This window comes from Crocuta crocuta, unplaced genomic scaffold (assembly GCF_008692635.1).
Source record: "Crocuta crocuta isolate KB4526 unplaced genomic scaffold, BGI_CrCroc_1.0 scaffold138, whole genome shotgun sequence".
NCBI classification, from domain to species: domain Eukaryota; kingdom Metazoa; phylum Chordata; class Mammalia; order Carnivora; family Hyaenidae; genus Crocuta; species Crocuta crocuta.
In genome coordinates, this window is record NW_027532585.1 from 6360850 (window position 1) to 6377928 (window position 17079).

The following is a 17079-nucleotide window of genomic DNA, read 5'->3' on the forward strand; positions in this document are numbered from 1 at the left end:
AATCACAATTCGTCTTGCTATCAGAGCAAAAATGCCAAGAGTAAAGTTAGAAATGTTAAAATAGGAAGTAAAAAGCAATGCATAAATAAGAAAAAAGTGATTTATTGGTTTTACTATTTATAAAAATATAAAGAATAACAATGTATCAATTCTACAAAAAATAATAAAAATAAATAAAATAATCCAAAGGAAAAGTCTAACCTTTTTTTAATTCCTTCTTTCTTTTTCAAAAGAAAAAAATTAGAATATATTTTTGAAAGTGAAGGGAGTAGAAAACAAATCAAAATTTGGTGAAAAATTATATTTCATTCAAACACATATGTAATTTCATAATGAAACTTAAAATGAATGTGTAATGTCTAAAAACAATGGAGTCATTTCCAGGTTTTATAAAGGTAAATATTTGAGTACACTAAAACTTACATTTTTTTTCATGTTTATTTATCATTGAGAGAGAGAGACAGAGTATGAAATGGGGTTGGGGGCAGACAGAGAGGGAGACACAGAACCCAAAGCAGGCACCAGGCTCCCAGCTGTCAGCACAAAGCCCGATGCGGGACCCAGACTCATGAATCAGGAGATCATGACCTGAGCTGAAGTCAGATGCTCAACCAACTATGCCCAAAAAATTCTATTTTAAAACTCATATACACAGAAAAAATAATAACTGAAAAATTAATGAACAGTATTCCCAACAAAAGAGAACATTAGACAATACACTAAATAAGAAACAGAAGTGGCAAATGAACACATAAAAAGATGCTCAGTCACGACAGTAATCTAGGTATACACAAGAAGTATCAATGAAGCACTCACATCCATTGCATGTATAAAAGGAAAATCATCTCACAATTACTAAATGTTAGTGGTAATATGAAGAAACAGTTACATTCACACCTGGCTGCTGGAAGTATACATTAACACAGTGACTTGTGAGTGCAATTAGGCAACATTTGGCAAAGTTGATATAAAAACCCTCAGACACAACAATTTCACCTTTAAGTATATATAAGCCCTACAGAAACTCCTGCATACCTGTATGATAAAACCAGTACAAGATGTACAATCTAACATTGTTTATAACAACCACCACCACCTACCTAAATGCACAAGCTTTGCATTTCACAGGAAATTAGATGATGAAACTGAAGAAATGCTTTTAAAATTTACAAATGACATTACAATATGAATGGAAAGAAGGAAAAAACCTTAGGGCAGATTATCAAAGCTCAAAGTACATTGGTAAGCAAACTTGCTCACCTGCATTGAACATATCATTACTTATAAGTAATGCGTACAGAATCAGTTATCTATGTAATCAGAAAACATCTTAAAGTCAATCACTTAAGGTGATAATGACTAAATAGAAAATGTGTTATTTCATGCCATTGCAGTACAAGAGAATTTCATTAGTTGAAATTAAACAGGGAAAAAGAACACGAATGTTTCCCTAAAAATATTTAATAAATGCCACTACTATACAAATGTAAAATATAACAGTGAAGTTTCTCATCATACTTTTACCCAATCTACTCACCAAGTCTTAGTGTTAACTTCATACTTATAAAGATCATCTACCAATCCATATTTATTGCCTGGTAATGCTTTATAGCCTCCATGAACATAAATGGACTTTGTTATTTCATCATACACACTGGTATGGCCATATCCACCTTGAACAATAGCTCCTTTAGTTTCTGGGACAAGCCATGTGTTTGATGCTGTAAGAGAAAGAAGAAAAATCATGAACTTCAAGGAGTATTTAAAAATATAATGACTATATTACCAAATTATCAATAAGTAAATTCTAACACCACATTTTTATGAGTAAATTAAATATAACCTAATATTCATTTAATCCAAAAACAATTATTAAACATATGCTAGTTACTATGTTAAGCTCTAGAGACTAAAGTTGTGTAAGACTGGTCTTTCTGTAGATTAAACCCTGAATTACTGAAAATGCCAAACTTTTTAGATGTGCAACAGAAAAAGGAAAACTTTATTTTCACATATATTTCTGTATTTGTAAATAATGCTGAGAAAAGACTAATAAATAGTTTATGAGAGCCTACTATGTGACAAATTCTGAATTAGTCATTGATATAACAAAGATTTAAAAAATATGATCCCCACCCTTAAGCATTTTTTAGCTGGTCCATCATCACTTGGTTATGAGCCCCACTCTCCCTTCTACAGAGTCTTCTGCATTGCTGATGAAAACCTAAAACGATAAATTTCTAAGACTTCCCTGATAGCTGTATTAACTGATAGGTTCCACCAAGGGGAGTACTGGTAAGAGATAACAAGGAAAAAATAAGAAAGACATTCTGCCTTCCTCTCTCACAGCAGAAACAGGCAGACAACTACAGTGGAAAACAGCAGTGGTGACTTTGAAGCAATAGCAGAAGGGGCAGTGGCTGCCCAGGGGCAGCAGGGGCACCTAGAGTGGCTCCGTGACGAATGTGGTCGGTACAGCAGCTTCTAGATTTTCTAGGTGATCCCCTCATTTTGGTGTTTCTAATAGTCTTGTAATTAACTCCCCATATTAAATCCCATTCTGCTTGCTATATCTAAAAGGGACTTATTTCTAACTGCAAATTCACTAATACAAGCATCAATCATATATGCAAGACACACTTTTAAGAAAATGCAAATAAACAAGACCCAGATCCTTGGCCTTAGATAATTTTAGATTATAAAGAGCAACTAGATAGAAATCTGTCATTGGTCTTTAGGTATCCACTCAGACCACACAGCTATCTTCCCTCTAACTGGCCATCTAAACTTTATAGCGGCGCCTGGGTGGCTCAGTTGGTTAAGCATTCAACTTAGGCTCAGGTCATGACCTCATGGTTCGCATGTTCCAGCCCCACTCAGACTCTGTGCTGACAGCTCAGAGCCTGGAGCCTGCTTCAGATTCTGTGACTCCCTCTCTCTGCCTCTTCCCTGCTCATATTCTGTCTCTCTCTCTCTCTCTCTCAAAAATAAACAAACATCTAAAAAAATTTTAACTTTGGTATTGTAGACAGCTCAACTGAAAATACTCAAATCAAGTAATAAAGATGATTTTAAAAATTGTTCACTTTTACATAATTCTAAGGTAATGAAGAAAGTGATACCTCAATGGTCATAAAATACAGAAATATCAAAAAGAAGTCACTAAGCCCATTTTAACTGATAAATCTAAACATATGTGAAGAAGTTTTAGAATATATTTGTAACTAATGAGTATTACATTTTGGAGGTAGTTTCCAAAAAAACGACATTAATAATAACTTATCAAAAATAATTTAATATTCTATAATCACTTATTAAAGTTCTCATATAATCCAACTGAAGATTTTCATACTTTTATTCATTCTCTTTTTAATAAAGATAAACATTTTCTTACCAAAAAATAATGTAAGAATAGAGGTCTTTAATGTAAAAGTGAATGTTACCTTTCTCTCCCAGCCCACTATCTAAAGATATTTTTCACAATTTGTTATGCTCAGACTATTTTCAGACTATAATTCTAAATATTTTATTACACACATACAAAACACATATAAATTACAAATATGTGGGGGCGCCTGGGTGGCTTAGTCGGTTAAGCGTCCGATTTTCGCTTAGGTCATGATCTCGCGGCTCGTGGGGTCGAGCCCCGCGTTGGGCTCTGTGCTGACTGCCAGCTCAGAGCCTGGAGCCTGTTTCAGAGTCTGTCACTCCCTCTCTCTCTGACCCTCCCCTGCTCATGCTGTCTCTCTCTCTCTCTCATAGAAATAAATAAAACATTTTTAAAAAATTAAAAAAAAACAAATATGTGTGTAAATACCTATAAATACTTGTACCAAAAATCATGTTATTTTACAACTATTTTTCTCACTTAAAACAACTGGGACATTCTTCCATGATCCATTTATTATTTTTCAACAGTTAAATTCTATTCTATTAATGATATATAACTTAAATAACTCTTGACTGTGACTCATTTGGGTTTCAATTTGTTCCTCCAAACAATAATGCAATTAAAAAAAAAAACTTGCAATCAACTGGAGCACCATTATCTAACAGAACACATACTACATCTCAAGAAGTACTTCATTATTTCATTTAATAATAATCTTTTGAAAGGTTTATTATTGCTTTCTCTTCTTTAGAGGTGTGGAAATTTAGAGTTAGAAAAACTAAGTACCACACCCCACTAAGTACAACAACAGGCTCTGGAAGCAGGGCACGAGACAACCAAAGGAGAAATCTGAAAAGTGTAAAGGTAGACTGGTGAGGGACTCCAGGACTAGAGGACNCAACATTTCTCAATTCCCCAACCTAGCAAAGAAAAGGTGACTCAGGTAGGCTTATTCCTCCTCAAAAGTCCCATGGACATCCTAGATGATCCTAGCAGCAACAAGAGGGAAGCACAAACACTGTTTAAAATAAGCAAACAGAGAAAGAGTTCCTTTTCCCCACCAGATCAAGACTGAAAAGGGAGATCGAACAAGACCTGAAAGATAAATCTAAACAGAGGGACTGCCTGCTAAAATAGAAGATTTAAATGGGACCCCAAAACTCCCAATATAATAGCAAAATGTCCAGGATACAATAAAAAATAATCACTTGTCAAACTGAGGACCAATAAAATCACAACTTTAATGAAAAAAGACAATCAAGTGATAGTAACACTGAGATGTTTAAAGTACCTGACAATAATTTTTAAGTAGCCATGACAAAAACATTCCAAAAAACAATTACATGTTCTTTGAAACAAACAAATTTCAGAAAAAAAAAAAGAAATTTAGAGGGAATAAATGCAATAATAAACAAAAACTATATGTATAGGCTCAATATTGAAGTGGAGCTGACAGAAGACGGGATCTGTTAATCTGAGGACAGATTAATGAAACAAATCTGAATAAAAGAGAAAACAGACCGAAAAAAATTGAACAAAAACTCAAACTTTGGGGGGACAGTAACAATTGATTCAACAGTCACATCATTGGAATCTCAGAAGAGGAAAAGAGAATGGAACTAAAAGAGTATTTAAAGAAAACAATAACTGAAAATAGCTAAATTTTGTACAAGACATGAACCTACAGATTCAAGAACCTTAGAGAAATCCATATAAATTAAAAAAATCCACAGGACGACACATCATAAGAAAACTTATAAAAACTAAAGATGAAGAAAAAACGATCTTGAAAGCAGCCAGAGAGAAATGACACATTACTTATAGGGGCACATCAATAAGAATAACTCTGGATTTTTCATCTGAAACTATAAAGGCCTAAAGGGAGCAGCATGTTTCAAGTGCCGAAAAACAAGAACTATCAGGCACGAATTCTATTCCAGCAAAACTATCTTTCAGGAATTAAATGGAAAAAAAGGCTATGAAAAGAAAGGAACCAAAGAATTTTGAAATGTGGCCCTCTCCTTAAAGGATGGTTAAAGGAAAATTTTTTAAACAGGAATGAAATAATAAAAAAGGAATCTCAGAGCATCAGGAGAGAATGACAGATACAGCTGAAATATGATTACATACAATAGACTACCCTTCTCCTCTATGGTTTATAAATCATGCTTGATGAAGGAAAAAAATTATAACATCATCTAATATGAAAGACAATGATGCTTAAAAGTGTAGAAGGTAAGGGGATGTAAAAGCAAGCACGGTTTCCACATGTCATGTGAAGTGGTAAAACGTTGATACCAGTACTAGACTGTGCTACGTCACATATGTATTGTTTTAACACCCAGACCAACCTCTAAGAAAACTATACAAAGAAATAAATTCAAGAGTACTATAAGTAAATCAAGGGGGCACCTGGGTGACTTAGTTAGTTAAGCTTCTCACTCTTGATTTTGGCAAGGTCATGATCTCACGGCTCACTGGACTCAGTCCTGCATCAGGCTCTATGCTTTACAGCACAGAGCCTGCTTGGGATACTCTCTCTCCCTCTCTGTCTCTGACCCTTCCCTGCTCATGCTCGCTCGCTCTCTCTCTCTCTCTCTCAAAATAAATAAATTAACTTCAAAAGAAAAGAATGCTATAATTAAATCAAAGTGAGGAATCTAAAACTTTTTCAAGTAACCCATTATAAACAATTAAAAAGAAACAGAGGTGTAAGAAACAGGAAACTGTGAGAAAATAAACCATAAAATAGACTGAGGCACTAATGTATCAAAATTAGCTTAAATGTAAATGGTTCATTTATATAAAATCCTTGAAGTAACATAATTATAGAAATGGAGGACATATCAGTGATTATCAAGGGTTATAAATGGGAGGGGAGTGAGGGTGGAAGCGTTATGACTGTGGCTTAAAAGGGCAATGTGAAGGGCACTTGGGTGACTCAGCTAAGTGACTGACTCTCAATTTTGGTTCAGGTCATGATCCCAGGGTTGTGGGACTGAGCCCCTCCATGCTGAGTATGGAGCTTGCTTGGGATTCTTTCTTTCTCTCTCTGTTCCTCTCCCCTACTCACATGCTCTCTATAAGATAAATAAATATATAAAATTAAATAAAAGGGCGATGTGAAGGAGTTTTGTGTGATATAGCTATTCTATAACTTGACTGCAGTGGTGGATACAGGAAACAATATGCAATAAGATTGCACAGAACTAAACACACACACACACACACACGCACACACACGCACACACAAATAAATACAAATGAAACTGGGGAAATCTGAAATAGGATCAGTTAATTGTATCAGTGTTGATATTTAGGTTGCAATATTGGAATACATTTTTGCAAAATGTTACCACTTTGGAAAATTCCACCAAGGGTACACTGGATCATTGTTATTTCTTACAAGTGTATGTAAATCTACAATAATCTCAAAATAAGAAGTTGAACTAAAAATATATATTCACTTTATGAGTAATGGGCAATTCATCATGAAATACAGTACTTCATTCAACTTGTCAAACATTAAAAAAAATTAAAAGTGTAACACCTATGATACAGGTCTAACACCAAAATCTGTATTCTAAATATAAGGGTAGTATTTCTCAAGATTTGGTCACTAGCAATTCAATCAAGGATCCCACAGGTGGTATGGTAGCTTCACATAAAAAATTAAGAAAATATTTTTTTCTTATACCCAAAATGTAAAATTAACTACGATTCACATCTTCATTATATTTTTATTATTTTTGCATTTGGAACTGTACACATACTACAGTGAACCAATTTTCCCTAGTAAACATTCCAAGTAAATATACTGGTCATCTGAAAAAAGTATTTTCTTATCATTTGTATGTCATTATTTGCATAGAAATGAATTTTGCTTTTAACTTAGTAATGTGCTCCATCATATTCCCAATTTATAAAGAATAGTTCATTAAAGAGAAAAGAAAATAACTCCTAAAAGTTAATACATGAAATAACCATAAAAGCCAGAAGCAAAAATGAATTTGTACATGAGGTAGCTGCACATAGAGAAGGCTGAAGAAATCTGCAGAAAGATTTCTTCAAATCCTAAACGGAGTACTGATCTGTATGTGTGCAAGAGAAAACTACTTAAAGGCCATGTAAAGAAAAAAAGAAACCTAGCAGGGTGAACAACTCTTGGTTCTCACACAGGGCTTGGAAAGGTTGTGGTGTTAGCAGACACAGAAGAAAGACCTCATACAACAGGAGGCATTATGTAGAGCCCTACAAAGGGCTGTAGTACTGGAATAAAGGAGTCATAAACTCAAAGTTGCTCTGGGTCCCCTTCTAACAAACCTCAGAGGCAATCCCCCAAAATGCTTAAACTGTACCAGGTGACTTAACTGTATGTCAGCACAAAATCCAACATTCTTTAAAGCAACACAACAAAATCCAGCAGCCAACATGATAAAAACATACCATGTATGGACTACATTTAAAAATTAACAAGCATAGAAGGCAAAGAAAGTATGACCCACAGTGAGACGAAGAATCAGTCAATAGAAAGTGATCCCAAAACAGCACAGAAGATAAAATTAACTGAAAAGAAAGTTTTAAAAGCCATTGTAAATACATTCAAATATGTTCAGTAATGTCACAGAAAACATGAACATGTTAAGAAAGAAATGGAAGATTAAAAAAAAACTCAAACAGAACTCCTGGAAATGGAAAAGATAATATGTGAATGAAAAACACATTAAGTAGAATTAACACAGGATTAGACACTTTAGGAGAAAAGAACAGTGAACTTAAGATACGGAAACAAACGCTATCCAAAATGAGGCAACATAAACAAACAAACAAAAAACCCTGAGAAACAATGAACAGACTATCAGGACCCTTCTGAAAATATTAAAAAGTCTAATCTAGTGCGATGAGATTTCCAGAAATGTGGCAGGTGATGGGTGGACGGAAATAAAATCTGAATAATTTCTCAAATTCAATGAAATCCATAAATACACAAAACCAAGAATATTAATACAAACAGGAAAAAAAGAAATAAAGAAACCTATACCAAGCAATGGCGTAAAGTAATAAAGATGAACAAGTTGAAGAACAAAGAATTACAATTGACCTCTTACCAGAAAGAATGCTAAGTCAGAAGATAATCAAATCTCATATTTTTATTAAGAATGGAAAAAAAAAACTGACAATGTAGAATTCCCTACTAAAACCAAAAATAACTATCAATGTAGAATTCTCTATACAACAAAATATTTTCTAAAAATGAGACCAAAACAAAACTTTTTCAGATCAAATAAAAGCAGAGGTATAACACCACAGACTTACCTTATATAAGATGACAAAGGAAGTTGGATGAAAATAACAGTTGATACTAGACAGATTCTGGGTTTATATAGATGAATGAAGGGTGTAGGAAAGATGGATATGTAAGTAAATGTAAGACATAATTTCTCATTTCTTGTCTCCCTAAAATGATAACTTACTTACAAATAAAAAGCACAATTTACTATGGTGTTCATAATATGTGAGATATAATATTAGCACAAAAAGAGGAGAAATACAGGAAATCGTGAGATTCTAACACTAAATATGAAGTGGTAGAACATTATTTAAAGGTAGAATCTGATAAGCTAAAGATGTATACTTTAAAGCAACCTCAATAAAAATAAAACAAAAGGGGAAGTTAATAAATTAATAGTCCTACAGATTCAAGAACTTGAACAAATGACAAACGGAATAAGTTGAAAGAATCCACAATTACACACATCACAATTAGGCTGCTGAAAACCGAAGATAAACAAAACGTCTCAGAAGAGGTTAAAGAAAAATAATTCAAACAACTGTGGTTTTTACCCCCAAAAATTATATAGGCCAGAAGGAAGAGCCCAACACTTTCAAAAGTGCTGACAAATAACTGTAACTCAGAATTCTATGACAAGCAAAACTATCTTTCAGGTATGACTGCGAGATACAGAGACTCTCAGATATAGAAGATCCAGGATAATCCATATTCAGCAGGACTACTCTAAAAGAAATGTTAAAAGAAACTGTTCAACAGAAAATAATTTAGAATGAAGGCAGATAATGTATTATAGGGATCTAAAAATTTAAATTGTAAAAATTATGACTGATAACAAAACATCTAAATGTATGAAGCAAAAACTGATAGAACTAAAAAATTAAATACTTAAATCCACTTATAAATGAAGGTTTCTACATTAGTCTTTCAGTGACTAAGGAAAATACTAAGGCTTGAAACTCCACCCCCATCATACAACCAGCATCTATAGAACACCCCACCTGCAGCAGCAGAAGACACATCATTTTTAATGGACACTTATCATTCACCAAGACATACCATCTTCTCAGTCAGAAGATAAGACTCACAAAAATTTTAATAGCAAAACATAGTCTTTGGGAAGAACTAAATTTAAACTAAACAAAAAATAATGACAAGAAAGATACCTGAAAAATCTTCATGTATTTGAATCAAACTAAATACTACGAATCAACCCAGGAGCCAAAGAAAAAAAATCACACACAAGAAGAAAAGAACACTTTGAATTAAATGGAAACAAAAATACTTTTCAAAATATGCAGGATCCTGCTTAAAGCCACGCAATCAGTCCTTCTCGTGGGTGGTTCCTTGACAGTGGCAAAGTGGCATAATCTAGAAACTAAAAATGAAAGTTTCCTGGCACCAATCCCCACATAATGAATAAGAAAATCAGGGGTTAGGGGACAGCAATCTATTTTAACAACCATCCAGGTCATTCTTATGTATATGAAAGTTTGAGAACTACTGGCTTAGAAAGAAATTTATAGCAATAAACACATATATTTAAAAAGAAGAAAAAGGTCTCTATCAATTCAATGTTCTCTTCTCCCACCTTAAGAAGGTAGTAAAACAGAGGTAATAAAATCCAAATAAGGAAAGAAACATAAAAATAAAGCAATAATCAATAAAACTAGAAAACAGGAAGGAAAAGCTACTTATTTGAAAAGATGAATAAAGCTGTTTAACTTATTAATCTTTAGTCAACCTGACAAGAGAGGACACAAATTATTCATATCAGATATTATAAGAAAGATATCAATACACAGTTTACAAACATTAAAAAGAATAATAAGGGAATATAATGACTTTATGCCAATAAATTTACCATCTTAATGATATGGACAAATCTCCAATATAAACTACCAAAGCTTGTTCACAAAGAAATGGGTAATTTGAGTATCTCTAAATTTATTAAAGAAAATAAGCATTACAGTCAAAACCTTTCTGACAAAGAAAGATCATGAACCAAACAGTTTCACTGGTGAGTTCCATCTAACATTTGAGAAAGAATTAATACCAATATACACAAATTCTTATTATAGAAAATAGCATGAAATGAAACACTCCTCAAATCACTTTATCATTACCCAGATTGCAAAACTAGACAGACATTATAAAAACAGAAAACTAGTCTAATATCTCTGATGAGCATAAACATAAAAATTCTTGATATTTTTAGCAAATCAATTCCAGCAATATGTGAAAAGGATAATCCATTATGACCAATAGTTTACCCACAAATGCAACAGTTGTTTAATATCTGAAAATCACTGTCATTCACCATATTAAGAAATAAAATAATATATAATAAAGGACAAATAATCTCAATAGATGCAGGAAAATTATGTGACAAAATTTAACATCATTGATGAAACAGACTCTTGGCAAACTAGATTTCCTTGATCTGATACAAGGCATCTAAAAAGCATACCACTAACATAATAATTAAAAGACTGGAACTTTCCCTCCTAAAACAGGAAAAAAAGGCAGGACTATCTGCTTTCACTACTCCTACTCAGTACTGTACCTGAGATACTACCACTGCAATAATCCGAAGAAAATAAGTAAAAGGTATACAATTTGAAAAGGAAAATTTTATTAACATGATTTTAACACATGATCATTTATGTAGATAATTTTTAAAAAGGTATAAGGATTAATGAGTTGCAAAATACCAGTGGAATAGGAAAAATCAATTGCTTTTCTATATACTAGCAACCAACAATTATAAATTGACATTTCAAATGCCATTTCCAGGCAAACATGATAATCACTATACTACACAAATACTTGCAAAATGCCTTTTACAATAACATAAAAATTTTAAATTCTTACATATAAATTTAGCAAACTGTGTGCAACACTAGTACACATTGCTGAAAAATTTAAAGACCTAATAAATACTCATGTCCATGAGTTAGAAGAATCAATATTGTTAAAGACTCAATCTTCCCCTCTATATGTAATTCAACCTCAATTAAAATCCCTACAAGCTTTTTTTTAAAGAGGTTGAAAAGCCAAAAAAAAAAAAAAAAAAGAAAGAGAGATAGAAAGAAATTGACAAGCCAATTCTAAATTTTATAATGGTAATGTAGAGTATGTTGAATAGTCCAAAATTTTTTGAAAATAGAAAAAATGACAGTGGATTTACACTGCCTGATTTATAAAGCTATCCCAATCAATAAAGTGTGGTTGTGGAAAAAACATAATGTACATCAGTGGATCAAAATAGAGTAAAAAATTAACTCATATGCAAATGACATTTTAACACATTTATCAAGGTAATTCAATGGAGAAAGGAAAATCTTTTCAACAAATGTTATTGGAAAATTTGGAAATTGAAAAAACAATGAATTATCCATCAGTATAAAGAAAGGGAAAAAGCTTAACACATCAAAATATATTAAAAGGAAGTCAGAATAAAAATAGGAATTAATTGAATTGAATGACTGTACAAAAAAATTATTAACCTCAAAAGCTGATACTTTGAAAAGCATTAAGATTTATTATCCTCTGAAGAATCTGCTCAAGACAAAAGGAAGAAGGTGGAAATAAGCCAATATTAGGAATTTAAAGGGGGCAGAGCTATAAAATATTTTAAACTTCACTAACAGCATATTATGAGGAACTTTAAGTCAATACACTTGAAAATTTAGATAAAATAGACAAATTCTGAAAACATAATCGAATGCAAATTCTGACAAGAAAAGAGAAAAACCTTGAGTAGATTTATAACTAGTAGATTAACTGAATCTCTTACTTTAAAACCTTGCCACTAAGAAAACTCCAGACCCAGATGGCTTCGCCACTTTCTACCAAACATGTTTGGGAAAAGTAGTAACAACTGCAAGTCTTCCAGACAATAGAAGTTACACAATAGGCCGCAAGTCCAGGAAAACAGAAACGATTTCTTAAAACGTTATCTGTAGAAGAGACTGCATACAGCTTTACTCTAAAACCCTATCGGTCTGCACTGCAATTCTCAAAATATAAAAACAAAGCCAGATAATTAATAATTATTTAATATGAGGAAGTTTCCAGTAGGTGTTCAAATTTCTACTTATTTTATAAGCTTTTTTCAAGTTTGTTTGGAAGCAGGATCTAAATGAGATCCATACATTGCAGTTGTCTGATACGTCTATTAAATCTCTTTTAATCTACACATTCTCTTTTTTTTTATTTGCCAAAGGTTTACTTTTCCACAATTTTTGTCAATTTCTAGGATGAAAACAAAGAAGTTATACTTTAATATTAAATGACCACTGACTTAATAAAAGGACAAGGTAAGTCTTTAGATACCAGAATTATGAATCAATAGTAATGATGGGCTGAAACTCTTTTAATAATAAATGTCAGGCCCCTGACGAAGTCTCCACCATTAAATAAGCAAGTATTGGACAGAGTATACCTCCCTTCACAGTAATTGTATAAAAAACAAAAAAATAATGAAGAAGTTCTGTTTTCTTTAGGCTAACTGTAAGTCATCACAGTAATATCAGTATAAAATAAGATATATCTAGAACAAGGGAAAGTAATGGTCTCACATTACGTAAGACACCATGCTCAGTTAAGTCCTGTTAAGTCTGAATGGGTTATTACAAAGTGTAATTTGTCCAGAGAGGGTGTTAAAGATAACAAAAGGTCAACTAAGATATTGTGCATTTTATATTTATGTAATCCCAATCTTCCCATCTACTAGCTGGGTGACCACTGGCCACTTGTGTGAGACATCTGTGCTCATTTCCCTTACCTATAGAACGTGATAAGAATAGTTTATATTTACATGTTCACTCTGAGTTAACATGTAATAAGTACTTACAACACTGCCTAGCACAGAGTAAGGCCTCAGCAAACGTTAGCCACTATTCTCATTACTGCAAAATATTCTTTAAATCATTAGTATTTGTGCTCATTTAAGGCATTAACAAGAAGATATGGATGGAAACCCTGTTCACCTTCAGGGAAGACTGAAGGAACTAGCAAAGCTTGTCTAAAAATTAGAAGGTAAGTGGAAAGTAAGATAGCTCAAAACATTTACAGGGCCAGTATGTGGAAGCGTGAGGAATTTGCACATGTACAGTTCTATATGGTCATGAAAAACCAAGTACAAATTTATAAGGCATCCATATTTCTTCTAAATATACATAAAATTGTTAAAATATATAAAATACATTTTATATGTATTAATGTAGCCATTACATGGCTACCTTGTAAGGGACTAAGATCTCCATCAGCAAAAGAATGTTAAACAGAAAAAGACCTGAATTTTGAGTCCTGAATACACAAGTAGTGATTTTTTTTTAATATAACCCGTGCACAGTTTAAAATATAGAATAATCGGGGCGCCTGGGTGGCTCAGTCAGTGAGCGTCTGACTTCAGCTCAGGTCATGATCTCTCAGTTTGTAAATTCAAGGCCTACATCAGGCTCTGTGCTGACAGCTCAGAGCCTGAGGCCTGCATTGGATTCTGTGTCTCCCTATCTCTCTGCCCCTCCCGCAATCATGCTCTGTCTCTCAAAATAAATAAATGTTAAAAAAATTTTTTAATATAGAATATTTATATAACTTTTAAACAGTTTTAAAGACACATGATGTAATAATTTCACTTACCAAAACTGAAGTCTTTTATTCTGATAGTTTCTGAAACATTTAGAAAATATGAAAAAATATATATAATCTGAACAGCAGCCTTTGTCACATAGACTGAGCAATTTATTAAAGCAATATTTTACTTATTACATTGAAAATGTTTCATTTTACCAAATTAGTCCTGAAAAGTTCTTCACAAATGAAATTCACATCAAATGCCAAGCCTAATTTAAGATAGTAAAAGTATGCGTTTTATGGTTCCTATGACTGAATTATTTTTAAAGGGGAGATTTCCTCTATTAAAAATTCCTAATTTCCACCACCTAATATACCTGTTCTACAAAACTATGTTTTCAGACACGAGTTTGCTGAAAAGCAATATCCAATTTACACCACCAAATTCTGAAAAACACGTGATGTTAAGAGCTGAAGAGAAAGTAACATATCACTACACTTATAGAGGGGGAAAAAACTAAAAATATCATATCTATTGGTTTTTAAATCAAAAAGAAAAAAGATAAAACGGCATTAATAATGGCTTCCCAACTACACCTACACCTTTCAAATTCTAAAAGCATGAAAAATACTAAAGCAAAACATTAATATTATACTAACCCTGAGATTCACATTGAGATTCTTAGAAAGTTTATGAGGTAGTGCTAACCTAAAGTGAAATAAATTTCCCTCAGGATAACCCAGAATAACTTTATGGTCCAAGTTAGTAAAACCATCCATATAAGTCCCCTCTGAGATTTACAGATTCTCTAAAAGCCATAATTCTAAGTATAGCAGAAAGGACAAACTGACATTTCCTTTACCACCAGAAGTTCAGAGGAATTCCTTATAATTAATCTTCACTTCAAATATACACCCTATCTAAACAAATGTGAAAAAATACACATCCACTTCCTGTGACCTATTTTTAGCATTTTATTTGCAAATAATTTCAAAAGTACAAACAAGTTGCAAGAGTAGTCGAAGAATTCCCATATACCCATTTCTCAGGTTCATTGTTAACACTGTTCCATTTGATTATTCTCCTTCTCTCTCTCTCTTTCTCTCTCTCTCTCCTCCACACACACTCACTCACTCACTCACACATCCATTTGGACGCACACAAGCACAATAACTGCATACATCATTCCTCTTACCCCTATATATTTGGGTGTATATTTTAAGAACAAAGACTTCCTTTTTTACATAACCATATTACAGCTATTAATGTCAAGAAATTCAACATTTATAGAATGCTTTAATATGCATAGATATTTCAGTTTGTAAACTGAGCCAATTAATGTCCTTCATAGCATTTTTTCATCCAGTACAGAGATACAGTCAGAGATCATCTACCATATTCAATTGTCATGTTTCTGTTTTTTAGAGAGAGACAAGAGTGTGTGTGTGAGGAGCAGGAGAGGGGCAGAAGGAGAGGGAGAGACAGAGACAGAGACAGAGACAGAGACAGAGAATTGTAAGCAGGCTTCACACCCAGCGTGGAGCCTGCTGCGGGGTTTGATTCCATGACCCTGGGATCATGACCTGAGCTGAGATCAAGAATCAAACACTCAACTGACTGGCCACCAAGGCGTCCCAGTTGCCATGTTTCTTAAGCGTCCTTTAAAACAATTTTTTAAAAAAAAACAATTTTTCAGCCTTTGTCTCTCATGACATCAATATTTTAGGATAAAGCTCTTCCCCTTTTGAATTAAAAAGTTCCTCATTTGAGGTTTGTATGATACAGCTTAATAATTAGGCTTGGGTTTGCAGTCCTGGGTAGGAAACCTGTGTCCCATCGGCCAAATATAGCCAGTGGCTCACACTTGTAAACAAATATCTTTGGTACACAGGCATATTTATTCATTTACATATTATCTATGGCTTGCTTTCAAATTTCACTGGCAGAACTGAGTCGATGAAAGAGAGACTGTATAGTCTACAAAGGCCCAAATATTTACTGTCTGAACCTGCACAGATGAAGTTCGCCAAACCTTACAATAAGTGATGTTGCTCTCAGAAGCTATTGTATCCAGACGCATACAATGTGCAATTTCCCATGGTTTATGATGTGAATTTTGATCACTCAGACAAGGTACTATTCTTTCCTGTACCCTATAAACAACCTGCAGGAAAGACATTTAAATACCATGAGCATCTCATCAAAAATCTGTCCCCACCCCTGGAGATTTAACATCTATTGATGATTCTTTCCCAAACCAAATTTTACAATTATCCAAAATGACTTTTCAATGCCAGCAATACCAGTCAGCATTCTGTATAAGTAAAAGGTCTCCCTCCTCCTGTTTTTCTGTTGGTCTGTCCATTATCCGCGTAAACTCACAGATTCCTATTGTTTCAAGTTTATAATTTACTACTTTCCTAAATTATTTTGATGCTCAAAGTATCCCAGATTTTACCAAAGGAACCTCCTTCAAGCTGATTCCTATGTTCTTTTGACAGGACCTATCATTTTCCTGAGCACTTCCTTAATTTGATACAATAAGATATATACCAAGTTCATCCTTATTTTCCCTGTCACAACCCTAGTAAGAGCCATTTCTCCAAGGAGCCCTGCTTTCTTTTCTTGGTAATGTTATCAGGAACCAGATCTGAGAATATGGGGAACTGTTGTGCTCACTACTATGGGAGTGTCTTGGCTTCTTAGCCTTTTCAGAAGAACCAAATCAGTAACTGTGAGCCTGCCCGCCCATTTGTCTGTCTATCTACCCACCTACCTCCCTCCCTCCCTAATCAACGAATTCACACTGATACC

General features: G+C 33.4%; 1 protein-coding gene across 1 annotated transcript in view; it reads right to left on the minus strand.

Moving 5' to 3' along the window:
- Positions 1 to 17079, minus strand: part of ATRNL1 (attractin like 1) — a 767076-nt gene that overhangs the window by 658828 nt on the left and 91169 nt on the right. The window contains exon 9 of the mRNA XM_077779526.1: positions 1538 to 1721. Within this exon, the coding sequence (XP_077635652.1) occupies positions 1538 to 1721 (184 nt within the window). The remainder of the gene's footprint in view (positions 1 to 1537; positions 1722 to 17079) is intronic.